The sequence below is a fragment of the Lissotriton vulgaris genome, chromosome 5, assembly GCF_964263255.1.
Source record: "Lissotriton vulgaris chromosome 5, aLisVul1.2, whole genome shotgun sequence".
NCBI lineage: Eukaryota > Metazoa > Chordata > Amphibia > Caudata > Salamandridae > Lissotriton > Lissotriton vulgaris.
In genome coordinates, this window is record NC_141693.1 from 479,607,916 (window position 1) to 479,635,234 (window position 27,319).

General features: G+C 49.9%; 1 protein-coding gene across 2 annotated transcripts in view; it reads right to left on the bottom strand.

The window, feature by feature from the left end:
- The window catches only part of ZBTB40 (zinc finger and BTB domain containing 40), a 324,401-nt gene that overhangs the window by 245,245 nt on the left and 51,837 nt on the right, over positions 1-27,319 (bottom strand). For both annotated transcript variants that reach the window (XM_086921924.1, XM_086921925.1), the window contains one exon: positions 13,399-13,541. In XM_086921924.1, coding sequence (XP_086778050.1) covers positions 13,399-13,541 — 143 coding nt within the window. The remainder of the gene's footprint in view (positions 1-13,398; positions 13,542-27,319) is intronic.

The window sequence follows — 27,319 nt, forward strand, 5'->3', positions numbered from 1 at the left end:
TGTCATACCTGTAAACAGGTGGGGCATTACAAAACAGATAGCTGTTGTCCCAAGAATGGCAATAAGGAGAATATACCTCCAGGTAAGGCTCCAACACCTCCTGTCACTGTTAGCAGTGGTCCCCCAGGTGGTGGGAGCACCCCCAAGAATTTGGGTGGGTTTACTTTTGGAGGACAGGTGGACTCAGGCCTATCCAGGTCCCCTAACTCAGATACTCTTGTCTATGAGACTGGCATGGGGTTTGCCAATTTCACAGCTTGCCCAAACACTTTGAGCAAGTATAGACAGGAGCCCCTCATCAATGGCTTGAAAGTTGAGGCCTTCAGAGACACAGGGGCTAGCGTCACCATGGTGGCTGAATGTCTAGTCCCCTCAAGGCAACTTTTACCTGATGCCAAATATCAGGTGACAAACATTGATGGTATAGAATCCAATCATCCCATGGCAGTAGTCAATCTTAGCTGGGGAGGTGTCACTGGCCCAAAGAGAGTGGCAGTGTCAGCAAACTTGCCTGTAGATTGCCTACTGGGAAATGATTTGGAAATCTCAGCCTGGGCTGAGGTTGAACAGCAAACCCATTCTAGAATGGTAAATCTCCATGGAAAGGTTAGTGGGGCTGTGATGGCTACAGCCCCAATTCAAGATGTCCTTCCTGAAAAGGTTGGGAGGGCTGAGCAAACCTCAGCCCCATCTTTAGATAACTTCCCTCCTGGAAAGAGTAGCAGGGCTGTACTAGTAACAGCCCATACCCAAACTGAGTCTCCTCCTGAAAAGGTTGGTGGGGCTGTGATGGCCACAGCCCAAACTCAAACTGATACATGGGTAGTGAAGCCTGAAATGATGGATCACTCCACCCAAACAGAGAGCATTGAGGAGGAAGAGAAATCTCCCTCCCACCAGACTTTAGGAAAGGATCAGCCTCCTCAGGGAACTGATCTTACCCCTGATGAAGGAACTGTCCCAGAGGTTGTTAGGCCTGGCCTGACAGAGCCTCTGATGGCAGTGGACCCTTCTCAGGAGGGACCCAGTCTGGAGCAGGTAACCTGCCCCTCTCTACCTTGCCTTACTCAGCCCAGGGCTGCAGAGGACAAGAAGGACAGTGAGACCCAAAGGGCCCCCTGTCAAATAAAGCACCCCCATCAACAGATTAGGGGCACCGAAACTAGTAGCCCTAGTGAGGTGAAAACTTTAAAAACTCCTGAGGGATCCCCCTTAAAAGTAGTTAGGGACCTCCCCCAGATGGATATTGTTGGGCACAGCCAAACCTGGGACCAAAAGGCCCCAAACCTGACCTGTCCCTCCAGTAAGCCAAACAGAGGGACCCAGCCTCCAGCTTTAGGTAGCCAGAGGTTGACCCTGAGAGCACAGTGCAACTCAGTCAGAGAAAGAAAGGCACACATGGTGGAGAGTGATTGGAGGAAGCTGAGCCCTACAGAGGAAACTCACTTCAGTACTCCATCCCAACACCAGCCTTTGACTTTGCAAAGACACACCACAGGTAGAGATTCCCTATGGTGGAGACCCTCAGATACCCTTAGGGTGAGGGATTGCTTAGTGGACCATGAGACAGGGGGTTACCAAGCCAGAGCTGGTACTTCCTTATATGGCCACTTAGGCAATATAGGCTTACCTGGTCAAGGATAGCCTTATCTCCTTTCGTTTGGGGGGGGGTTATGTAGGAAGGTGGATATCTGACTATGGTTACCCCCAAACTTTTTGCCTGGTGTTTAGCTGGTTTTTGACTTAGTTGGCCTGGGATCCTGCTATTCAGGGCCCCAGGCTGATTGCTCTCTCCTTAAAATGGACTCCATGTACCTTAGGTGCATAACACAATTGGAATTGGTTCACCTTATAGGCCCCTGTAACAGTGTACCATAGGTACCCAGGGCATAGGTGTAGCCAAGGCCTGCCAGGGGCTGCAGCATGTATTGTGCCACCCCTGGCCTGGCCTCCATATTTGACACAACTGGCTGATCACTCAGCTGGGGTAAGTTGGTGTAATCACCTCTTACTTAGGTACAGTATGCCTGTGCCTAACCCTAAACTGGACACATATGTTCCTATCAGCCACTCCTATGGAAGGCCTCATCAATCCTGGAGGCAGAGTGCTTGGAAATATGTGAGATGGTGCTCTGGCATGAGCTGAGCCTGTCTGCAGCTGTCGGGAACAACTCCCTAAGCTGTTCCGGGATATTGCCATACCATATACCCTTAAGTGCATTATAATCCTCGCGGTTAAATGCTAACTTTGGTTTGGCTTTATCAAAACATGTCGAGTAAGGTGTCATACGAATTGGAATACTATCCCCTCGCCAATTCTGGCGACGGGGATAGCATTCCACCCTTCTAGAGGGACACGACATGTGCGTAGCCTTAACCCCGGTTAAAGTTAAACAGAGCCTCAGCTTCACAAAATGGACGCTGCCACCACAGACACAAGTCTGGCCTCCTGCTGCTGACCGAAACTCGGCAGATGGTGGCCTGGACAAAGGGTTTCCTGCCTTGGGAGGTGCGAGCACCACCCCAGACAGGATTTTGTGTATTAGGTAGGACAAGGCTGAAAAGAATCAGACATGCCCGGGGCACACAAGGTGTCCCCGTGCATAGGCCAGTCCAAACCGGTTCTGGGGCCTTCCAGCCCCAGTCCTGGCGCGGAGCTGGACAAAGGAAAGGGGGTGTAACCGCCCCCCTTCCTGGTTCCTCCCAGAGGAGGGACCTAGTAGGTGATCCACCCCCTAGATTGGAATAAGAGGGGGAGCAGTGCCATTGCACAGCAGATCATCCCGAAATCAACTTAAAACTAAGAAGAAGACTGGACTTCGACATTCTGCTGCACAGAAGACTGAAGAAGAATCTCCCTTGTGGCCAAGGAGTGACCACCCTGTGAACACAGGTACCAACCAGCAACTCGACGTCTGCTTTGCCGCCGCCTCCCGCCGGAGCCCGAGCCCAGAGCCCGACAAGAACCAGATTCCCAGACCTCTCAGAGCCCGATCCACAGTCCCTGCAAAGAAGGGACCCGTGGAGGCACCGAGTGACGTGGGACCGGACCTCTTGAAAGACACCCGAAAAGCTGACTGCGCAGCTTCTGAGGCATCCTCGACGTTGTGCTTTGGGGATTGAGAACCCCCACCACCGAGCAGCCCTTGCACCGAAGATCAGCCCTCCAGCATCTCCACGATCTGCGTGGGGCCCTTTTGCATTGTGCCACTCGACGCGCCATCCCGGCCACTAGCCACGCGGCCAGCGGCCATCTTGGCGACGAACCCGAAGATTTAAACAGCAGGTCTGGTTGCTCCAGACCTACCCAAGCTCCTGTGAAAAGGAGCACCCGCTCTGACCTTGCTGGTCCGAGTGAACAGCATCTTTCAACTTCTGCGTGGCTTGCATTTGCCAAGGCCTGTTTGCTCCGATCAGGTCGCCGACACCGCCAACAGCGAGAAGCCTACGTGGGTCAGCTCGTGACCGACTCCTGGACGTCCTCGACCCCGGGTATCCACGTGGCTGCAGAAAGAAGCTACCCGACAACGCCTGTTTGCACCCGACATCACCTGGTTCCACTCTGGTTCCACGGCAGTCACTGGCTAGTGACTTTGAACACTGTCCCCTCTGCTTTCAGGTCTTCACATCTACAGATCCACCCTTGGATCCACCGGAACTCTTCTCATCGAGCCGCCTGCAGCATCTTTAGCTCCAAGCACCATCGACCAGCGTGACGAAACCCGACACATCTTCGACCCTGTGCACCCGCTTCCTGTGGGTGAGGTAACTCAGCTCCGCCGGTGCTCCTGCACTGGTACACATCCCAAGGGCCTGTGTTTTAAGTTTCAGCTCCGTAGGTCACTCGGAAGGTTCCTAACTTTCTAACTTTGTGCTTTTTACGCACCATAGACTTTGTATTGAGAAGTGCGTGCACTTTGAACACTGCACCCGAGTCCCGTGGGCCTTTCCCGACTTAGCTAACTCCAGTCTCGAATAGCTCCAGCGATTCCCAAGGCCCTAGGCCTCTTCACTTTCCTCCTGGTATCCCTTATACCACTTATTTAGTATATGGTTTAGGTGGCCCCTAGGGCTCATCCATATTGTGCAACTTTTGTGTATTTTAAACTGTCTTGTGATTTTACGCTTGTGCTTCTGTGCTCATAAAGAGTCCAGGGGATTTTAATAGTTAATAAATCAATATATATTTTCAATATATATCTGTGTGGTGTCCCTTTCATTTGGTATTCAAGGGGGTTGTGTGTGGTATAACAGCTGGCTTCACATGCCTTTCAGAGTTTAGCCTAAGACTGCTTTGTCCACGTTACCACTAGGATAACTGGTCTACAAGGTTGAATTACAACCATCATCATAAGGGTTGCTTGGCATGGTACAAAGTGATCACTAGAACTAGTGAGCATTATATACCAGGCCAACTTCTCACACAAGGAAAAACAGCAAAATACGCGAGCAGACGGCAGAAACAGACAAGCACAAATTTAGGGCAAAACAACTGGGAAACCAGAGGGGAGCGACCACGGCGTCAGCGAGGCAGAAGGCAGGCAGAGGGGAACACACGCAGCAGCTGGTGGCCGTGCGGCGCGGGGGTGTCCCACAAGTGGTATCTTTGCTGCGGGCTGGCAGCACAGACGGCTGAGATGTGCATTAAATTTACATGTATAGGGTGACCACCCATGTGGGATATCCACAGGGAATCTCCCGCCCACTTGCGTATACCACACTAGTTTAATCTTTATCTTTTTGGATGCGGGAGGGAGGGAAGGGAAACCTCTTGACCAAGCGCGGATTACGTGTAGTTCATGTGATGCACTCGTGTGAGACGCGCGTGCATGTCAAACCCATCAGCCTCGCACCAAACACCATCTGGCTCGTATCTGACTTCAGACGAATCCCCTCTCAAGCCTCTCCCGCCCCCCGCCATCAGATTTCGAAGAAAAGTGCTCCAGCTCCCCCGCCCCCTCCCCCAGCAATGCTGACAATGTTTACATTTAACTTGTTGCCTTCCCTTCGCTGTCATACTCCTAGCTGTCCTGCAAATGGCGTGCTATATTTCAAACACACATAGTTTAGTAACCAAAGCACTGCCAAGTAAAACAATTCTGCTTCTCACAGGACTTCCAAAGATTTAATTGCTCAGCGCCTACGCACCTAGTTTAGTGATGTTGCAAAAGCGTGCTGAAGTCTCCATGTCTGTTTGCGTAACATTAACTTAACTGAATCACAAGACGTGTGCAATTAAACTACGTACTTACAGAGATCAATTTTTTTTTTTGCTGGCAGTTTTATTTAGCGTGAACTCGACCTGAAGGTATCAGCTTGCTGTACATTGAGCACCTGTTCCATTACAGACGGGCATATTCATTTTTTTAGGCACGGGTAGATTAAGTGGTTTGCGCAAAATCACATGATGTTGAACGTCACTGCCCAGACTCTAACTGAAGCATTCATTGTTTAGAAGGCCTGTTCTTTAAGTAAAAGTAGTGCTTGCCTCACTGACTTTGACATGACAGTCATGCTCCATTCCTTCTTGTATCCCTTTATCCACACACTCTGGTTTTGTCAAATAAATTGCCTGATGTTTACATTTAACTTGTTGAATTCCCTCCGCTGTCATACTCCTAGCTGTCCTGCAAATGGTGTGCTGTATTTCTAACACACACAGTTTAGTAAACAAAGCACTGCCAAGTAATACGATTATCAGCTCTCGTCTTTCCTCGGACCCGCTCCCCTGCTCCCCCGCCCCCCCCGCAATGCCGAGAGTTTTTTTTTTGTTTGCACCACCTCCTTTCTACCAATCCCTCGCAGCGCGCCCCTGCTCCCCCGCCCCCCCGCATTGCCGAGAGCTTTTTTGTTTGCACCACCTATGTTCGCCCAATCTCTCGCAGCAGTTTCACTTTTATCAGCTCTCGTCTTTACTCGCTCCCGCCTTCCACACAGCATACTATTATCAGCTCTCGTCTTTCCTCGCACCTGCCTCACGTGCTCAGCTGGCATTTGTGTTTTTTCGCGTGCACCCCCTCCTTTCTCCCAATCCCTCTCAGCAGTTTCACTTTTATCAGCTCTCGTCTTTACACGCACCCGCCTCCCACACAGCGGACGCTTCCATCTTGCGTGCACCTACTCCCTTCTTCCATTTCCTTTTAGCAGTTTTATTTCCACCAGCTCCCCTGTCTTTACTTCCACCCGCCTCCCACACAGCGGACGCTTCCAGCCGCCCACTGCCCCTGCGTCCTTCCAGACAGAGGCCATTTACACCCGCTGCCACCGTTTTAGCACTGTAAAAGTTTAAATATTTTAAAGTCTTAAAATGATAAAGTTTTGAAATAAACATTTATTTAAAGACACATTTTAGACAAGAGCGTGTGCATGTATATGTGCGTGAGCATGCCTCAGTGCCTTTAGTTGCACCCGCCTCCCACACATCTGACGCTTCCACCCACCCACTGCCCTGTTTACTTTGCGTACTCCCCCACAGAGGACATGCCCACCCACTGCCACAGTCTTAGCAATGTAAAAGTTTGCATTTATTAAAGGGCTAAAATACATTTTTAATTAAAGCCGCATGACAGACAAGAGAGTGTTTGTGTATATGTGCGGGAGCATGTGTCCATGCCTTTATTTGAACCCGCCTCCCACACAGCATACGCTTCACACGCCCACTAACCACGTTTAGTATGCGTACTCCCACACAGAGGGCATTTCCACATGCTGCCACCGTATTAGCACTTTAAAATGTTGCATTTTTTGAAGGATTAAAATATATGTTTCATTAAAGACGCTTCACAGACAAGAGCGAGTGTGTGTATATGTGCGGGAGCATGCCTCCATGCATGTGTGTTTGAGTGTGCACATGTGTGGGTATGTAGGAGTGCCTGCATATGTGTGCTTGTTTATATGTGTATGTAAATTGCTAATGCCCTATATGTTTGTGCATGCTTTCTTGTGTGTATATTTATGTGCGTTTTTAGATTTGTATGTGCTGGTCGCTGCATGCATATGTGCATGAGGGTGTGTATGCATGCTTCTGTAGTTGCATACATCAGTGTATACGGCTGCAAGTGGATGGGTTTCCAAAGGTGTGCCTGGTCTGTGTTTGCATGGGTTTTTTTCATCGAAAACCATAAGCTGCTAGGAGAAAAAACAAAGAGTGTGAGGCCATCAGAGAGTGTTGCACCTTGGCCCTCAATAAATGGTCACATGAATGCATTTTATCCAGATGAGTTTTTATAACTGCCTCTCCAATATGTGTGAATTGCAGGTTGCTTGAACATTTCAGCCATTGCCTAAAAATTAAGCAATAAGGACCGGTGATCTTATATTAACAATTTTGATATCACCATGTTGCAGGAAACATGGTCTATGGATGTAATAACTTGGAATAGATATGTCAAGTACTATTTGCCAGCAGCACCCTTCATTTCAGGATGAGTTATGGTTGGTCTTGTGACACTTTTATGGTTATTATCAGATAGTAAGGTTATAGCAGTACCCCTATCTCGCCCTGGTATCCAATTTTTGGGGATTATCTTCTCTAGGCACATTAACTTTTCGATAAAATATTAAAAATTATTTTTACTCTAGAAATAAGTTGCTTAGCCACTTTGTTTGAAGTGCTTGAGATACTCAGACATAGGGGCAACGTATCCCACAATGTTTTAACCAAATTTAAGTGGGTAGCTTTAATGTCAAATAAGGAAGCAGTGTTACTTTTCTGAACCTCTTTTCAGTAGGCCTACCCAGTTATGGATACCGGGGGTGGGGAGTGCTTTGCAATATAGGAAACTGTTCACTGTTAACCTATGCAACTTTACTGAAATATCAGGGGAGTCTGAGAATCAAATAGCAACTTTCCCGGGATGTCGCTGTGGAACAATTGTTGATTACATTATTTGAAGATAATTTCACACTTCTGTCTATTTGGGGAAAACTTGAGAGTGGATTCAGCAATCATTACTGTAGCTTTCTAGTCCCGAGTTAACCAGATAATTTACAGGGGCCTTCCAAGAGGTGCATCACTGGGTTAGCAGTTTATGACAAGGGGCTTTGGGTCAGTTGGAAGACTGCTGATATTCAGTCACTCTTTAGCATCATCATCATCAGAGCTCAGTCAGTCTTAAATATGTGTTTGTCATATGAGGATAATTATGGGGATTTGATCATTGAGGATTATTTTGTCTTAATCTGAGAGATATGGTGTTTGGGGGGGGGGGGGGAAGTTCCAATTCATTTGTATTACAATGAGGGCTAGGCAGGGCTGCATCCTCTCACCCATATGTGCATTGTATATAAATATTCTTAATTTTTTTTCATTTAACACTGCAAGGTCATGTCCATGGTGCATTCAAAACTGCTCCTGGTTCAAATGTACACAGACAATGCTGTTCTAATGTCAAGTATGTCCAATAGCCTTACAAGCTAAATTGACAGTTGTGTACTCTTTTTGGATAAGGCAGAACAGGAGACCAATTTTGCCAAAAGATACCATATGGTTTGTGGCCTTAAAAACAGTAAGGCACAACCTATTTGTATCTAGGGAAACAATTTAAGGATGGTCAGCCACTTCCCATATTTGGGAAATACCTATGCCTCCTCTAGCACATGGGCACACTGTTTATTCACCAGATTCTGGTACAAACTGATTAGGACCGTCTTGAAATCAGTAACCAAAAGTGCCTAAATTATGTGGTGGAATGTGGGAAGCTAGCTCAGTGTGAACCTTGATCACAAACCTACGGGAGAGATCGTTGTTAACAAGCTTTCCATTGGGCACCAACCGCAGCCACCTTAGTTTTCCACCCCAAGATAATTTGAATCAGCCACTAAATTAACTTGCTCATGTGTGTAAGCTTCTACACAAACATTGCTGCATTTTGTATTTTCAGTACATTTTACAATCCTTTCACATATTTTTTTTAACCCCAGATTTTAAGAGTAATAGGTTTAATAAGCGTACGCCTGCTTTTCACTTCTTAATAATGTTGAGCACCCCATAAATATGTAAACCTGTTGGTAGGTTTTTAAACTATGCAATATGACATTGCAAATCCATACTTTTGTAAATTGCATTTGGCTTATTTATATGGTTGTAATTTACATATTAGTTCAAGCTTTTTATTTTTTAAATTGCTCTTTTATGATTATTTATATTAAATAAAGATGGACTGAAACTGTAGTCAAAAGAGAAAAACTAATTGGGGCTAAAGAATCAACTACACAAGCTATATAAAGAAATTCTCAATAACCTGGCTGAAAGAATAGAGTGGCATCACAAACGAACTGCAGTTTGCTCCTGCACACAGAAAAAATAATATTTGTTGGCCGTAGCCATCCCAGACGGCTACAAGATCACCCATAAGCCCGCGTCAACCAAACCGGAGGAGAAATCGCCATCATTTACAGGAACACAATCAGCATCACGACTAACACAGGAGATACCCTCACCGTCGCCGAACACCTACACTTCCAGATCCACACCGACCCCAAGACCACCCTCAGAGGAACCCTCATCTACAGACCCCCGGGCCCACGCACACAATTCAGTGAAACAATTGCCGATTTCAACAGCCTGCATGCCCTCGCCTCATCAGACTACATCCTCCTAGGGGACCTGAACTTCCACCTGGAGAATAATAACGACAACAACACCACCACCCTGCTCGACAACCTCGCCAACTCGGATTCAAGCAACTGGTGAACACTCCCACCCACTGCGCCGGCCACACGCTCGACCCCATCTTCTCCGCCAGCAACCACGTCTCCTTCAGCTACTCCACCGGGCTACACTGGACCGACCACAGCTGCATCCATTTCACCTTCAAGAAGACTACATCCCACGACCACCCGCAACAGATCCCCCGCAGAGGCTGGAGTAAAGTCACTACAGACAAGCTAACAACGTCACTGAGCCAGAACCCACCAACCGACACCACTGACACCAACGAAGCAGCCCGCAACCTCACACAGTGGATCACCAACTGCTCCAACGCCCTTGCCCTTGCCCTTGCCCCACTGAAGAACCCCCCAGGCAACACCAACAACAGGAAAGCCACATGGTTCACCGACGCCCTCAAAGAATCGAAGAAATCCTGCCGAACTCTTGAGAAAACCTGGCGCCACGAACAGACGACAGAAAACCTGACAGATCTCAAGAACGCCACGCGCAAACACCACCAGCTGATCCGCATCACCAAAAGGACATCGTTCAAAGAGCCGCTGGACAACAATACACACAACAGCAAGGAACTCTTCAGCATCGTAAAAGAGCTCTCCAACCCCAGCGCAAGCAGCAACGACATCACACTGTCTGCGACTCCCTCGCCACGTTCTTTCACTGCAAGATCGCCGACATACACAACAGCCAATCACCAAAACAATGCCCCCTACCACCACCCTCAGCGCCTGGACCCCCATCAGCACTGAAGACACCACCCACGTCATGAACACCATCCACTCCGGCTCTCCCTTCGGCCCATGCCCTCACCACATCTTCAACAAAGCCAACACCATCATCGCACCCCACCTCCGGAACGTCATAAACAACTCCTTCACGTCCGCCACCTTCCCAGAGAGCTGGAAGCACGCAGAGATCAACGCCCTTCTGAAGAAACCCACAGCGGACCATTAAGACCTCAAGAACTTCCGCGCCATCTCTCTTTGTCCCTTCCCTGCAAAAGTCATCGAGAAGACCGTCAATAAACAGCTGACCGCTTTTCTCGAGGCAAACAACTTCCTTGACCCATCCCAGTCCGGATTTCGAGCCAACCTCAGCACCGAGACCGCCCTCATTGCAGCCACCGATGACATCAGGACCCTGCTTGACAACAGGGAAACAACCGCCCTCATCCTCCTAGACCTCTCAGCCGCCTTTGATACCGTCTGCCATCGCACCCTAATAACCCGCCTCCACAACACTAAGATCCAAGGAAAAGCCCTGGACTGGATCACCTCGTTCCTCTCCAACATAACCCAGAGAGTTTGCCTCCCTCCCTTCTGCTCCACGGCCACCAAGATCATCTGCGGCGTACCCCAAGGATCTTCGGTCAGCCCTACCCTCTTCAATATCTACATGAGCCCCTTCGCCGCCATTGCACGCAAACACAACCTCAACATCATCTCCTACACCGACGACACCCAGCTGATACTTTCCCTCACCAAAGACCCAGGAATGAAAGCGGTGGCGGAATGGATGAAGCTCAGTTGTCTGAAACTGAACTCAGACAAGACGGAGGTCCTCATCCTCGGACCATCCCCATCCGCCTGGGACGACTCCTGGTGGCCCACAGCGCTGGGTACCGCACCAACACCCGCGGACCACGCACGCAACCTGGGATTCATCCTGGACTCCTCTCTCACGATGACCAAGCAAGTCAACGCCATCTCATCCTCATGCTTCAACACCCTGGGCATGCTCCGGAAGATCTTCCGGTGGATCCCTACCGGAACCAGAAAGATGGTCACCCAGGCCCTCGTCACCAGCCGATTGGACTACGGGAACACCCTATACGCAGGAGCCACAGCCAAACTTTAGAAAAGACTCCAGCGCAAACAGAACGCTTCTGCGTATCTTGTGATAGTGTCTGCCTTTTATTGCAGCTTTTCTACATCTATGTGTTTATGCAACTGTTCTTTACCTGTAATGCACCGACTGCTACAACATATATTCTTGGATGCTTACAATGTACAACTATTTGTTTCTCTATGTACTGGCCCTATAACCTGTTATGAAATTGTTTCTTACCTGTAACGCACCGACTGCTTCCTCATATATTCCGGGGTGCCCACAGTTTACAATTATTTGGTCTTACGTATTGGTCCTATATCCTGTTTTTACCTGTAATGCACCGATTGCTACCTCATATATTTTAGGTGCTCATAGTCTACAACTATCTGTTTCTGTGTATTGGGATTATAACGTGTAAAGTACCGACTGCTACCTCATATTTACCTATGGGTGCACATTAGTGTCACCTGGTGCATTTAACTCCTGTATTGCAACAGTTGCTACCGCATATATCTCCTGATTACGCTCTAATGTCACCTGAGATTCATGTAACCTATTGTCGTTTTTGTATTTTGCTCCAGTATACTGACCATACATCTACTTGTATTCGGTACATTTAGGCACACTGCACCCTTCCTTTGTGTATTTAGTTGACGCTTATCACTAGTGTGTGCTGTGGACCTTTATACTCTCTACTACCCCTATGTGACCCTTAGAGTATTCCCAATCATATCCCTCCTGTGCAGATTGAAGATAACTCTAATGACTAGGATCCTATGTGATTTATAGATTGTATCCAAGTGTATCCCCTCCCTGTGTTTAGAGATATAGCTTTAACGACTAGTTGCCTGTGTGACTGTCGGAGTATAGCCAGGTGTATACCTTCCCTCGTGTGAAGAGATACCCTATTCACTAGAACTATCCAAGTGTATCCCCTCCCTGTGTTTAGATATTTAGCTTTAACGACTAGTTGCCTGTGTGACTGTCGGAGTAAAGCCAGGTGTATACCTTCCCTCGTGTGAAGAGATACCCTATTCATTAGAACAAAAAGTAATGCTGTTCTTTATGTATTTGTAACTGATTCTATGTAAAATACTTTGATAACATGTAACGGAACTGGTGCTATGTAAAGCGCTCTGATAACCTAATCGGTTCAAGTTCGCGCTATATAAAACTCTAAAAATAAATAAATAAATAAATTCTGCACGACTCATCCTCAACAACCCTCGCCACAGCCACATATCCACCCACCTAAGAGACCTGCACTGGCTCCCCGTCAGCAAAAGGATCACGTTCAGGCTCCTCATCCACGCACACAAATCGCTCCACAACATGGGCCCCGAATTCCTCAACAATCGCCTCACGTTCTACACTCCGACCTGCCAGCTCCGCTCCGCCAGCTTCGCCCTCACCGCCGTTCCACGGATTCGCAGAACCACCAACGGAGGAAGATCGTTCTCCTACCTGGCCGCCAAGACATGGAACTCCCTCCCAGCCCACCTACGACTGACCCAGGACCATCTCACCTTCAGGAAACACCTCAAGACCTGGCTATTCGAGCAGTAGCAGCACCCCCCTCCCTTCAGCGCCTTGAGACCTTCACAGGTGAGTAGCGCGCTCTATAAATGCACTGATTGATTGATTGATAGATAAATGGTTGGTTGCTCAAGGCAAATAAAAGGCACATGCATGAATTAAATGTGCCTCCATAATCAGCTGCCAATGATTTCTGGCAATACACAGCATTTAAAAGAATGTGATATAGCACTGATGATAGCCATTACATTGAGAAGCTGTCTTGACATTAACATGCAAGAAAAAATGTGTCACAAATTCCATGGGACGTAAGGTAGACATACAGATTTCAACATCACACTTGTAACCAGTAATTAGGTTACCTTCTTCTCAATGCTGCTCAGAAATCCATCTTCTGCTGTATCTAAGCATTCTATGATGGGGCTCAGCTCTGTTATGCTCTGCACAAGATCATCTTTATGCTCAAGGAGGAGACCAAACAAAGCTGTGCTATCCTCCTGGCTTCCTGGGAATTATATATAAGGAAGAAACAGTTAAAAAACAATTGTCATTAAACGGCATATCTTTCTGATTCTAGGGAAAAGATATCATGTAATGTATTTTAGCAAGAATTAAAAATATAGGGAACAATGTTATCGTGCAAGACCACAGCTTTGCTCAGCGAAATCGTGAATGAAATCATTATTGATTATAAAACTCTGTAAAAGGAAATAACTTATTTTAAATAATGTAAACATTCAGAAAAATAACAGGGCCATTTGGTTTGGGAGGAGGGCGAGGAGGCATACAGTTCTGTCGCTTTTAACCATACAGCTAAAATAGTATCTTAACATTAGATTTTTGCAAATCTTATACTATGCTTTGCCAGAAGGAATCCATAGATTATTATACTTGGACTATTCTATCTGCATTCCATTTAAATCGCATCATTTTATTAAACATATAACCAAATGGCATTAAGACAGGAAATAGCACCTTTTATCATTTTCAAAACATTGTTTTTTTTTAAACATTTGCAAATTTTAAGGCCATCACAATAAAAACATATAATCTGTAAGAACAATTAGGAGTTGGATCAAATTTTTGGCTAATACTTGGGGGTACTGCTCAAAAGCGTACCTTAAAAAAAGGGAGGAAAGTATGTCTCTGGTAGAAACTAAGACAACCCTAATGTACATTTTAAATATGTTAGCTAGGCAGATAAAATAAAACGCTCAACTGTTTTTGTTAGGTGAGTGCAATTGTCATTCGGAGGTGCTTGCCACTGTTTAATAGGGCCCTCACTGGCAGGTTATGGCTTTTTGCCACCACAAAGAGATGCCTTCCTTTTGCGGAATGCTGATACCTCCTATACAATTGTGGTCACCTTTCAAGATCAGCAGCGGCTTCCTTTCATAACAAGTGGAGGGGCTGGGGGAAGGGGAGGCGGTGGGGTGAGTAGTGGGAATATAATAATTTAAAAAATACTTACCTGCTGCTTCGCTGCCAGCCGATGTCTCGGGATTCTTCTGATGGGGTCCCTGCACAAAGCACAGGTTCCTAGATGCCAATCAAGATGCTGCTCTCATGACAGCAGTGCCTTGATTGGCCTGAGCGAGCTGGTTTAACGTTCGCTCAGGTCCTAGGAAACTGTGCCTCTATTCCACCCAGCTGTACAACACAGCTCGGGTGGAGTGAGATCAAAGTGTGCACAGAGGCTTGGACGGCCTTAGGCAGCTAGTAAACCATCATGCACACTTTACAGTGTGCACTACTACTCATCCTGTACTCGTCATGCCCCGGGCTGCCCAGACTTGGCTAAGTGCAGCGGAAAGAAAAATACAATGATAATAAAATAATGTTATCATCATTTTATTTTTCCTGTTTCTCTCTGCTGCCTGGCACTCAGCAAGGGGTGGGGGGAGGGCGACGCTGCTCCACCATAAAGGAGGAGCCACCGATGTTCAAGATCAAAAATGCATCCCATGGAATTAATTTTAAATGCTTCCTGATGACTTCAGAATGCCCTCGCTCTCTTTTCCAGCTTTGACAGTTTATTTTTGCATTTGTTAACCTTCTAAAATGCTCCTACTGGGGATGTATTACACATATCCTGAATCTCCAAAAGCCCTGACAACTTGTCAAGTTTTTTCCTCCAATCTGAGATAACTCAAACACATTCTCTACCCAGTTTTTACCTACCAAGTTGTCATCTTCTGATGCATATCTATTTATAACAACTTTTAATTGAAATGATCGGATATTCAAATGTATCTACACTATTGGCTTTATGCCAATTAAGGGTCAGTTGTTAAATTACAGAAAGCTTTTCAATCAATAAAATTAAAAGTCTTTACCTAACACAAAAACTATCTATACCATTTACTACATTAAAAAATAAAAACTTTTAAGGAGAATCCAACGTTGTGCATTAAAGAGCCATATTTGCAAAGAAAGGATGCAAGTACTGACCTCGCAGAGCTAAAAACAGAACTTATCCATTATTCCATGATACAATCACATATGATGTCAATGTAACAAATGCACTTCAAATCATTCAGCCTCACCCCACTTGCTAGTTTAAAAATGCAACAATAAGGATTAATCGCCGACCAAAATCCCAGTATTTTATTTCTTAATTGATGATCAGATAACTATTTTATATAAAGGCAAACTTCACTGTCATTGTCCTCCTAGTGTTAGTTAAACCAAAAATGTAGAGTCAAGGTAACCCCGATCTTAAGACTGACTCACAGAATATCCTGATTTCCTGAATCGTACTTTAGCTGTTCAAACTGGCTGTCCTATGTAGACATTCAATCCTTAAAACTTGGTTTTACAGTGGTCTTGCTCGTGCACATTATCACCTCATTCTAATACAATGAAAAACTCTTCCAATCATTATTACTTTGCAAAGAATGCAAAAACCTAAGAAGCAACATTCCAGCCATGAGTGAGCCAGACACAAGACCTCACTACACCTGGGCAGCTTGGACATCAGTGGTGGTGGTAAACATCAACAGATGTTTAAAATGTTTGCTGTTTATTGAGTTTAAGTCAACTGGGATATCCAGAGCAAAAATCCCCAACAACTTTGAAGTTAAAGTCTTTCATTAAAGGGATTACCAAAAATCCATCCATCACTGCTGGAATGGTATTAAGAGTAGGTTGTCAGCCAGAATATTATTTTAACAGTTCTAAGTTCTGTACATGTAGCTATGTTTTTTGCATCTATGATTTATTCTTATTTTTACAATTTCATCAAAAGCTTTCTATACTAATTCAATACCTGAAATAATGTTACTGATCTTCTTGCTGTATTTGGTCAGTGAGCAACTGACTAGGTTTCTAAGATATGAAAGATCACATTTATAGTTGGAAGGCAATCCTACAAAAAGAATTCGCCTTGGCTATCAATATAAAAATACCAATAACTACATAAAACACACATAGAAAATTGCTCAATCACAAGAAGTGCCATACCCTTAATCCATTAAACTCTAATCTTTTGCAACACTTAGCAAACCAATCTGGAAGTATGAATTAGTCATTAAATTGTGAGGCAAGAAACTAAGCAGAGTGAAAATGCAGCACTACTTGAGATTGTCATAAACGTGCTTGTGTTACATGCAACCCTTTTGAACTCCCACCTCTAGAGATGGATAAAAAATAGAGAAGATTGATGAAGTTGCGACAATTCAGATCGGGCACCCACAGCAAAAAGAGAAAACGTTAAGAAAGCCTTCCCAAAGGTAATATCCACAGTGTAGTGTTTATGACTGCATTTAGATGGCGTGTTGTCTCTGCCATATAGAAAAAGAAGTTTCCGTGTAACTCAAGTTGCCCGTCCTTTGGTGGAATGGACAAGAATAGTTGCAGGGAATGTTGTCCCCTTGCATTTGGAAGAAATCGGTAACCCAAAAAACATCTGAATAGGAAGTTTAAGTTGGGAAGAGATTGTTACATGAGAATGGCTAAGCCACACTTCGTGGAGAAGTGTGGCTCAATGGTCTGCCCTGTTCCCATGAGGCACTGGGTCAGACTAATTTGCATATAGCCAGGTTCTGAACTGGGGTGATGCAGTGAGCTAAATAACGGTGATGGATCAAGCCCTGATCTCTTGACTGGGTAAGAGTGGTCTGCTTAATTCAGACACTCTGTTTATCACCACCCCCTTTTTGAATCGTTTTTGGCCACGAAAAGTGTAGCAGGGTATACTCAGACATGAGTCCCTTGCTCACTGCACCACCAGGATTCAAGCAAGCCGGGCCGACGACGGCTGAAATGCCAGAAACCGATCCCCGGAAGCTTGTCTCTTTTCCGGTGAAGAATTGGCTTGGTAGTTTGGTCTGCCCTGTTCCCATGAGGCACTGGGTCAGACTAATTTGCATATAGCCAGGTTCTGAACTGGGGTGATGCAGTGAGCTAAATAACGGTGATGGATCAAGCCCTGATCTCTTGACTGGGTAAGAGTGGTCTGCTTAATTCAGACACTCTGTTTATCACCACCCCCTTTTTGAATCGTTTTTGGCCACGAAAAGTGTAGCAGGGTATACTCAGACATGAGTCCCTTGCTCACTGCACCACCAGGATTCAAGCAAGCCGGGCCGACGACGGCTGAAATGCCAGAAACCGATCCCCGGAAGCTTGTCTCTTTTCCGGTGAAGAATTGGCTTGGTAGTTTGGTCTGCCCTGTTCCCATGAGGCACTGGGTCAGACTAATTTGCATATAGCCAGGTTCTGAACTGGGGTGATGCAGTGAGCTAAATAACGGTGATGGATCAAGCCCTGATCTCTTGACTGGGTAAGAGTGGTCTGCTTAATTCAGACACTCTGTTCATCACCACCCCCTTTTTGAATCGTCAATGGTTAGAGCGGCAGACACTGATGCAGAGGTCTGGCCCGGGAGCAGGGTTCAATTCCCACCTCGGAGGGTCTTGGGCTCAATTTCCTCGGACCTGATCATTCTCGCCTCTGTGCCTATTCTAATCATGGGTCCCACTCTGCAACTCTGGGCAATAGCTTGCTTAATCTCCACAAAGGCCACAACAGCGCTGGGAGGCCTGGCTTCACCTTGGGGGTGCCCAGGAGTGGATTTTTCACAGGGAAAAGCCAGGAAGGGTTCCACAGCGGTATGCGTACAGCGCCAGGAATCCCGGTTGGGGTATAAGTGCGCTTTACAAGCACAAATTAATTTCATTTCATGAACGGCTTGTGGTTTACCAAAACTGTGGTGAGTACAACAACCCCAAATCATGTCTAATCTTACAAATGTTCAATCTTTCTTAACTCCTGGCATTTAAAGGGGCCTGGAATGGGTGAAACGAAGGGACATCTGTTTGTTAGTATCCAGTTCCGAGCTTGTAGGGTGTTGGTGAAAGTTGTGAGAAGGGGTTAGAATGGAGTGAAATGTTTTGTCAACAGAAAGCCATCCAGAGTCCAAAGGTAAACAAGCATTGGTAATGCATCGGTTTTGCCTATGTAATGAATAAAGAGCTGTTTTCATCAATCATTATCCGGGAGAAGGAAAGAGTTCCCTGACAGATAACACAGGCATGGAGATACTGTGGCACAGCAGCCAGAGTTGCGGATTCGAGTGCTGGGGGAGCTCGTTCAAGGTGCGGCGGCGCTGTGCAACATCCTGCGATTCTAAACAAATCACGAAATTGTTCCGTGTGATAAATTGTTATATAAATATTCTGCAAAAGTAAAAGGCAAACATTTATGAAAATATAGTTCCACCATAGAGAATGTTAACAGTATTCCAGCCGCGGCAAACAGATAAGCGAAGTAGACGAGGAATAAGCATTGGTAAATGCAGGAAAATATGCTACAGACACTAGAAATGGAGGAAAGGTAAGTGGCACACACAGGAACAAATGAGAAGCCAGAAAAGAGAGGAGGTAAGATGTAAGTGCCTTTTAAGTTTATATTAAAAACAATAGATTTCTCAGGTCATCCACTTCTTCCACTGATCGGTAATTATACATATGAATGTTCCACATGACACAGAGCATTGCTGGGGGGCGTGGCTACGCGCGCAGCGAGACTGGCTGCACACTAGCGGAGCTCCAGCGTGATCCCACACTCAGGGGTCAATTTCTCCGTGAAATTCACCGCCAGGCCGGCCAGGACTTACAGCGAGTGACCAAAGGGTGCCCGCGCAGCGTTGGTCCGAGAATCGGAGTTCGGCGAGCTCCGAGACCGCATCAGCGCCAGCGAGGCCGGCGCAGCCGAGGAGGTGACCACGGCGCCGGCGAGACCCACCAGGAAAGTCCGGTGCTGCAACCGGAAGTGAGGGCCGCACGAACGGGACCCTTGGAAGACGCGGCCAAACGGCAGCGACGCCAGGACACACAGTCGGTGATCGACCCCCCCGACAAGCAACAGCAGACGGAGGCGTACCGACGGAGAAGAGCTGCAGAGGGTCCGTGACCGCCATCCGGACTGCTGCGATCGGCCGAGGAGCGGAGAGGTGCCCATCCCCCATCGCCCACTGTCACAGGTGCGGACCGGCGGAGAAAGCGGACCCAGGTGACGCCCGGACTCCCGAGGGGCTGCACCCCCCAGGCTCCGACAGGACAGTGACCAGGAGCCCCGAACACCCCCCCAGGTTAGAGGCCAGCCCAGCACGCAGAGAGCGCAGCGCCCGCCTGAGCGCAGATCCGCCACTCACGGCAGCGCGGAGCACACGGGCCTGATCCCGTGCGGCGCCACAAACTGGGCCCAGAGACCAAGCAGCAGCGAACCACCTAGGGGGGGCACCGCAGGCAGCCTTTACAGCACGCACCACGAGACACTGTTGGAACGGAGCCGGCGGAAGCCGCGGACCACTTGGGAGACCTGGGACCAGACTGCCCACCCCACCCGCCATTGCTAACGGCAGCCAGGCCACGTGCGTAGGTCCGCAGGGATTATTAGAGGTGGCGGACACCACGGGAGGACACTACCTACCGCACACCACACGCGCTATAGCTGAATGCCACAGCATTTCGGCGCCCTCTAGGCCGCGACATAGCGAGACGCCCGACATAACGGGGAGTTGACGAGGAGCTGACATTACGCTACGCCTCAGAAGCGACAAGGAGCCGCACGTTGCCTGGGCAGGAATCCGACCCGCGCAGTCCAACCACACGGGAGACTCCAAGGTGGACACACCCTGCACTCCCTGACCTAGGAACATTGCCGGAACCCCAGCCAGCGGCCCTGGCAAGTACTGCGACCACAAACCGACACCTCGCTGGGGTCCTCCGAGGGCCAGCGCCCGCCCATGTCCGGGGGTGCCGGAAAACGCACAGGAACGGGGACCACGTCCCAGAAGGGCAAAATGGATAAGACGCAGAAGCAAACGGACGCGGATCCGGTGGCAATTAAACTGGACTCGGTGCTGGCGGCCATGGAACGATTGGAAAGCTCCATCCAGTCTACCCGGACGTCCCTGGAGGCGAAAATAGACGGAGTCGCCATTGACCTAACGCACCTGAAAGAAGATCACAAGAAACTGGCTGAACGCACCAAAACCCTGGAAACCACGGTGACGGGCATGGAACCTCGGGTCGCCCAGTCAGACAAGCAGATTAAAGATCTCCTCAACAGGGTGGAGTTCCTGGAGGACAGGGCGGAGGATGCAGAAGGGAGGGCGAGACGCAACAACGTCCGCATAGTGGGTTTGCCCGAAAAATGGGAAGGCAAGGACCCGACCACCCACGTAGAAGAATGGTTACGCACCCTGCTACCGGAAGGCACCCTCTCACCGCACTTCGTGGTGGAACGGGCGCACAGAGTCCCGTCAAGGCCACTGCACACCGGCTCCAACCCGCGCCCATTCCTACTCCGAATCCTGAACTACAGGGACCGGGATGCTGTCCTGCGAGAGACTCGGAAACTGGGCACCATACAGGTCGAGAACGCGAATATAATGTTCTTCCCGGACTACACGATCCAGGTCCAACGCCAACGACAATCATTCCTGATGGTGAAGCGGAGGCTACGACAGCTGGGACTCACGTACTCCCTCCTCTTCCCAGCAAGACTCAGGGTGGTAGCGAACGAGAAAACGCACTTCTTTGACTCCTCGGAAGATGTGGAAGCCTGGCTCGACAACGGGACGGATAAGAACACTGGAAGGTCGGGACGCCCGGACAGACCAAGGAAACGCAGGAGGTCTAACAGGAGACGTGGAGCACGGTCACCCTCTCCAGCGGCCAGCAGCACCCAACACAGCGCGAGCCCACCAGAGGAGGAGGTGCGCAGGGAACAACAGGAAGCTCTGCGAATGGTCTCGGAGCTCAGCGGCTCCCCTTCACAGCGCTCCCCGCCCGCCCACAGCCCCAGAGTATCGCCAAGTGACGATGAAGCGATCTATGGACTCCCGGACTCGCAGCTCTCGAATGGGCTGCCCGACGTCACCCCACAGACATCGGACCTGTTTGGCTAATGGAGGAGTGCCATGCCACGGGGCCACCAGTGATAGAGGTAAAGGCGCAGCGAGGCCTGGTGGAGACGGACACGGAACACGCAGTAAGTTGAGACAATGTCATATTTGCAGTAACTTGTCACGGAGCAGCTGCCCGATGGCACCTATGCCACGAGGGCCGCTACAATGCGGGGTCCCTATAGGTGGGCGATAGTTAACGTCTCCAGGCTCAGCAGGGGCGGACGCCCCATGACTTTCTGGACAAGTTACTACCCAGGCAGTGGGCCGGCCTGATGGCCGATCGGGCCTGCACTACATACCCCCCTGGGAGGGCACTCACGCTCAACGAACTCTCACTGGGCACTTGGACTGCGCGATGGGCAGCAACCCCCCAGCATGGACTGTTCGTACTTGTTGCGAAAAGTTTGGACGGCTGCCCGTTTGGCAACCGACCCGATGGTATTCCCCCCAGTTAATGTTTACCCCCCCTTTCCCTACTGTGCAATGCTGCATACATGACCTGTGGGGGTGCTCACTGGGTTCTCCTGGGTGCTGCTCGAAAGAAGCTGGAGATGCTCTGGCGCGGGGTGGTGGGGGGCCCCTTGGGGAGGCGCTTGGTGTGGGGGGGAGAGTGGGTGTGACTGACTTGTTATATGCTGATGGCTGAAGTAGTACTGTGTACCTGGAATGTGCGCGGAATACACACACCTGCACGCAGATACATGATTTACTCCTACTTAAAGAGACACAGGGTACAGATAGCGCTCCTCCAGGAGACACACCTAACAGCCCCTGAGGTACACACCCTGCGCAGGCGATGGCGCGGACAGGTTTACGCAACTGGGTTCTCCTCTTACGCTAGGGGGGCACTGATATGGATCAGACCGGGGCTCCCGTTTGAGGTAGAGGACTCCCACATAGACAAGGAGGGGAGGTTTGTGGCAGTGAAGGGGCGCTTAGATGGGCGTCCGCTGGTGGTGGCGTCGCTCTATGCCCCTAACACGGACCAACAGGGCTTCCTCGAGACGGTCTCCGCGACACTGGCACATTGGCATGGGGTCCCCTGGGTGCTGGGAGGGGATTATAATAGTGTATTGGACACCACACTGGACCGCTCATTCCCACCGCTACCCAATGCGCCAGTAGTGGGCGCCATGAAAGCTCTTATAGCCTGGGCCTCACACTGGAACTTGCATGATGTGTGGCGCCATCGGAACCCCACGGCCAGGGTATACTCGTACTACTCGGGAGCCCACACTCTACACACCCGATTGGACAGATTCATGCTTACGGATGATCTACTCCCGCTAGCGACGGACGCGCATTACATGGGTAGGACACACTCTGACCACAACCCACATCTGTTAACCATCACTAGGGAGAGTGCCCGCCCCCCTGTCCCCACCTGGAGGCTGCAACCAGACCTCCTGCTAGACGCGCCCTTCCGGGATTCACTGTTTGCGCATATAGTACATTACTTTGAGGATAACGCAGGCTCAGCCACCTCTCTGCAAATGGAATGGGAGGCGTTTAAGGTGGTCATTAGGGGGCAGTGTTTAGGTACACAGGGGAATCTCAAACGTCAGGTGGAGAGGGACCTACAGAAGGTGGAGGAGGAACTGAGTCGACATGAGCGGGACTCGACGGGAGGAAATATCGCTGGCCTTCAACATGCGCAGGCGACCCACGAACGGCTATTGGAGAGGCTCCGATGCCTGAATTTCGCGGCTCATGCGGCACGCACACATGATAGGGGGGACAAGCCCGGAAAGTTGCTGTCGTGGCTCATCGCCAGTGAAGACCAAACGAAACCAGTCACAAAGGTGCTAGATGCGACTGGGACGCCCCTACACGCACAGTCAGAGATTCATAGAGCATTCACCACACATTACGGAGCGCTGTATCGCTCTTGCCTGCCCACACCCGCCCCGGACACGGAGGAGTATCTCCGTCGGTTGACGTTGCCGTCACTCACCGACGCCCAACGAGCTATCCTCGCGGCACCCATCGCCCCTGAGGAGCTCCGGGAGACCATAGCAGCGCTCTCAAACGGCAGGTCCCCTGGCCCCGACGGACTCCCAGCGGAGTTTTATAAAGCCTACCAGGACCTCCTGATTCCTGAACTCGCTAAATTGTATGAGACGGCTCTGGAAGACTCTTCCCTGCCCCCTTCACTGAGCGAAGCCACACTGGTCTCCCTCTTGAAACCGGGCAAGGAGGGGGCGCTTATGGGCTCATACAGGCCACTCGCCCTCCTAAACACGGACTATAAAATACTAGCTTCCACTCTAGCGAGGAGACTGGCCCAATATACGCCCCTACTGGTCCACCCTGACCAGAACGGGTTCGTACCCACACGCAGCACATCGCTCAATATCCGCCGGTTATTCAGGGTGCAGGAGTACGCGAGGGACCCCTGGCCACGGTCGGGTTGCATAGTATTAGACCTGGAAAAGGCATTTGATTCAGTGGAGTGGCCGTACCTTAGAATGGTTATGCAAAAATTTGGTCTGGGAGACGACTACCTAGAAATGGTGGGACTACTATACCAAACGCCCACCGTCCGGGTCCGGATAGGGAGCCTGATTTCGGATGCTATACAGGTGCGGCGGGGCACGCGACAAGGCTGCCCGTTATCGCCCCTACTCTTCTCACTGGCCATGGAACCGCTGGCAGAGATTCTGAGGATGCAGGGCGCCCAGTGGGGCATCCCATTGACAGACGGGGAGCACGCGGTTTCCTTGTATGCCGATGATTTACTCCTCTACGTCCGGGACCTGACACGGATACCCCCGGAACTCACCGGTGCCCTCAGTAAATTCGCGACGCACTCGGGTCTAAGAGTCAACTGGGGTAAGTCTGGGGTCTTCCCCTTTCACCCAGACATGCAAGAATGCGTAGTACGGCTCGGGGACACGACGCTGACGTGGTATACTGGCACCTTTAAGTACCTGGGCATACACATTTACAGGAACGCGGCGGATATACTGGATGGCAACCTGGTTCGAGCCATAAACTCCTTGCGTGCACAAATCCGATTCTGGGGCACGCTCCCGCTTAATGTTCCGGCCAGGATCACACTGTCCAAAATGATAGTCTTGCCCAGACTTCTGTACTACTATTCGAACCTGCCGGTATATGTCCCAGCCCGGGTCTTCAAAGACCTGGAGGCCTTAACGCGAACCCTCATATGGAACACGGGGAGACCGAGGGTAGCCCTGAACAAACTATATGCCCCGACGACCTCGGGGGGACTAGCGGTCCCGAACCACGAGCATTACTACCTCGCCGCACAGCTTCAGTGGGTGGTGGCATGGCTCGCGGGCAGAAACTTAAACGATACGGCCTCAACAACCCCAGCACTGACCCATGCGGAGGCTCTCGCACTGTTCCACCCCCTCAGAGGCGTGACACGTGAGACGCAACTACATGTAGCGGTGGCACTGAGATGCTACAAGCGTGCTCTGACGTTAACCGGGGAAACTACACCCTACGCCCCAGCATTACCGCTGGAGGGGCTACCCAGACCGGGAGGAGTGGTGACGGCAGCGCGCCTGCAAGACTGGACACAGGTGGGACTCGAGACGATGGCGGACCTCTATGACGGCGGGGCCCTGGTGCAGTTCGAGGGGCTAGTGGAGAACCCCGGACTGCCAGCGGGTCAATTCCTGACGCATGCATCAATGATACGGGTCCTAACGGAACATTGGGGAGACATATCGGCGGAACCTGAGACACACCTCTTAATACAGTACCTGCACGTAATGGGGCGGGCACGCACGTCGTACACTGGCTGACGCAGGCGCTGAGGTCCCACACTACAAGCTCCCTGCGGTCGCTCAGGGACAGGTGGACCACTGACAGGGGGGAGGACTGGTCGGATAAGGAATGGGAAAGGATTTTAGAGGGACCAAAACACATTCCCCGCAATTCGAGGTTCAGAATCATACAGTTCTACATAACACACAGGGCATATCTGTCCCCGGACAAGATTAATCGTTACTTTGGCCTGGACACGTCCAAATGCCCACGTTGCGCGCTACTGAACGCGGATCTCCTACACATGCTATGGGCATGTCCCAAGCTACAGACGTATTGGCACGATGTCACCACGCTGTTGGCGAAAGGGACGGGGCTCAGCGCTCGACACGACTGGGACACCTGTGTATTGGGCCTTCTCACCAGGACGAAGCACAACAAACCGCACATGAGGTTCTGGGATTTAGGGCTGATAACCGCCAAAAGACTCATAACCCGCCACTGGAGAGCAGCAACGCCACCGCTGACAAAACATTGGAGTGCCTCCCTCACCTACTGGGCGACCGCAGAGGGCACGGTACTAAGCAGGGAGGAGACGGCGGGGCGGAGGGCCATACCGATAGCCCAGATGTGGGAGGGTTTCCTTCGAGCTTTCGCCAGGGCCTGCCATGATAGAGGGGTGATATAGAGAGAGAATAGTGAGAAAGGGGAGTAATGAAGGCCGCGCGCAGATGAACGAGAAATGCCACCCCCGTGATCCACCGCCCTCCCCCTTCCGCCCCCCCCCCCCGCGCCCGACCCCTCACACCCCCCTGGTTTTCCCCGCCCGCTCCACCCCCTGCGCCCCTTGCGCCCCCCGCCCCCCCACCCCCCCCTTGCCTGCCAGTGGGGGCTACACACACTGGCGACTCCGCTAATGCACTCCCGCCCCGGGATTCAGAGTTATCACGCACCACTTGTAATACCCTCCCGTGAGCACCACGGGGCAGCACCATATGAGGCTACTCCGCCCGAAACCAACGGGACAAAGCCCACACTGCAGCACCCCCCCTCCCCCAAGCTTAGGTTCGATTGCACCCACACCTTCATCCCTGTTCTCCCCTAGATCGGAATAGCGACACCCACGGCAGAGGTCGCCCCCCAGTTGACCGCACCAGACCTGCCTTTCCTACTCGCACCCTCACTACTAGCATACAGGGACTACATACAGGAGTGCAGCACATTGGCAAAACACTGCCGAGACCTCCCACCCCACGGTGCCGACATCCTGACCAATCTGGTCGTCCACAGTACTCGTACATGCCACCCGGAGTCGGGCCTGGATGACTATTCATACAGTAGGGAGTCACCACACTTCACTACCGACCAATAGGCTGCGAACACCGGGGGGACGGCTGGTCACCAAGCTACCCATCTGGGTGGGCAAAATTAGATGTCCTGATGGGAACGGCACTGCGAGACACATCGAGACAGGACAATGGAATGAATGGTCAGACGCATGCAGTGCCCACCCGTGAGGCGATAAGTGGTGATTTCTATATATATGTGCAATTATTGGACCTTCAACCATCGACTGTATTTGCTTTGATACTGTACGAACCACTCCGATTGTTGTTTCCCCTTTGAATTATGCACCTAACGAACTGTACTTGTATACCAAGTGTTTCAATAAAACAGATTTAAAAAAAAAAAAATGACACAGAGCATTGCTGGGAATTCCAATTGAGCTTTTGCCCCTAGCTTACGCAGCTCCCCCGTTCTTTTCCCTAGTTCCCACTGCTTCTGATCAGTTTCCCAACTAACATCTTGGTGTACTATTTGACACCTCGCTTTCTATGTCCCTACAAGTTAACAGAACCGTGGCCACCTGCTGGGGTGTGATCAGGATACTTAATCAAATCCGTGGGTACCTCTCCCCCCAGGCGCGCAAACAGGTTGCAGTCGCCCTGGTTGGCTAGAGGCTAGATTACTGCAACTCCCTGTAAATGGAAGCCAATAAAAGCCTGATACAACGTCTGCAGATTGTGCAGAATGCTGCAGCACGCTTTGTCTTGGATCTTCCGAAAGCCTCTTCTGCCACCTTAGCCAGGAAGGAGCTCCATTGGCTTCCGGTGCAGCACAGAATCGCC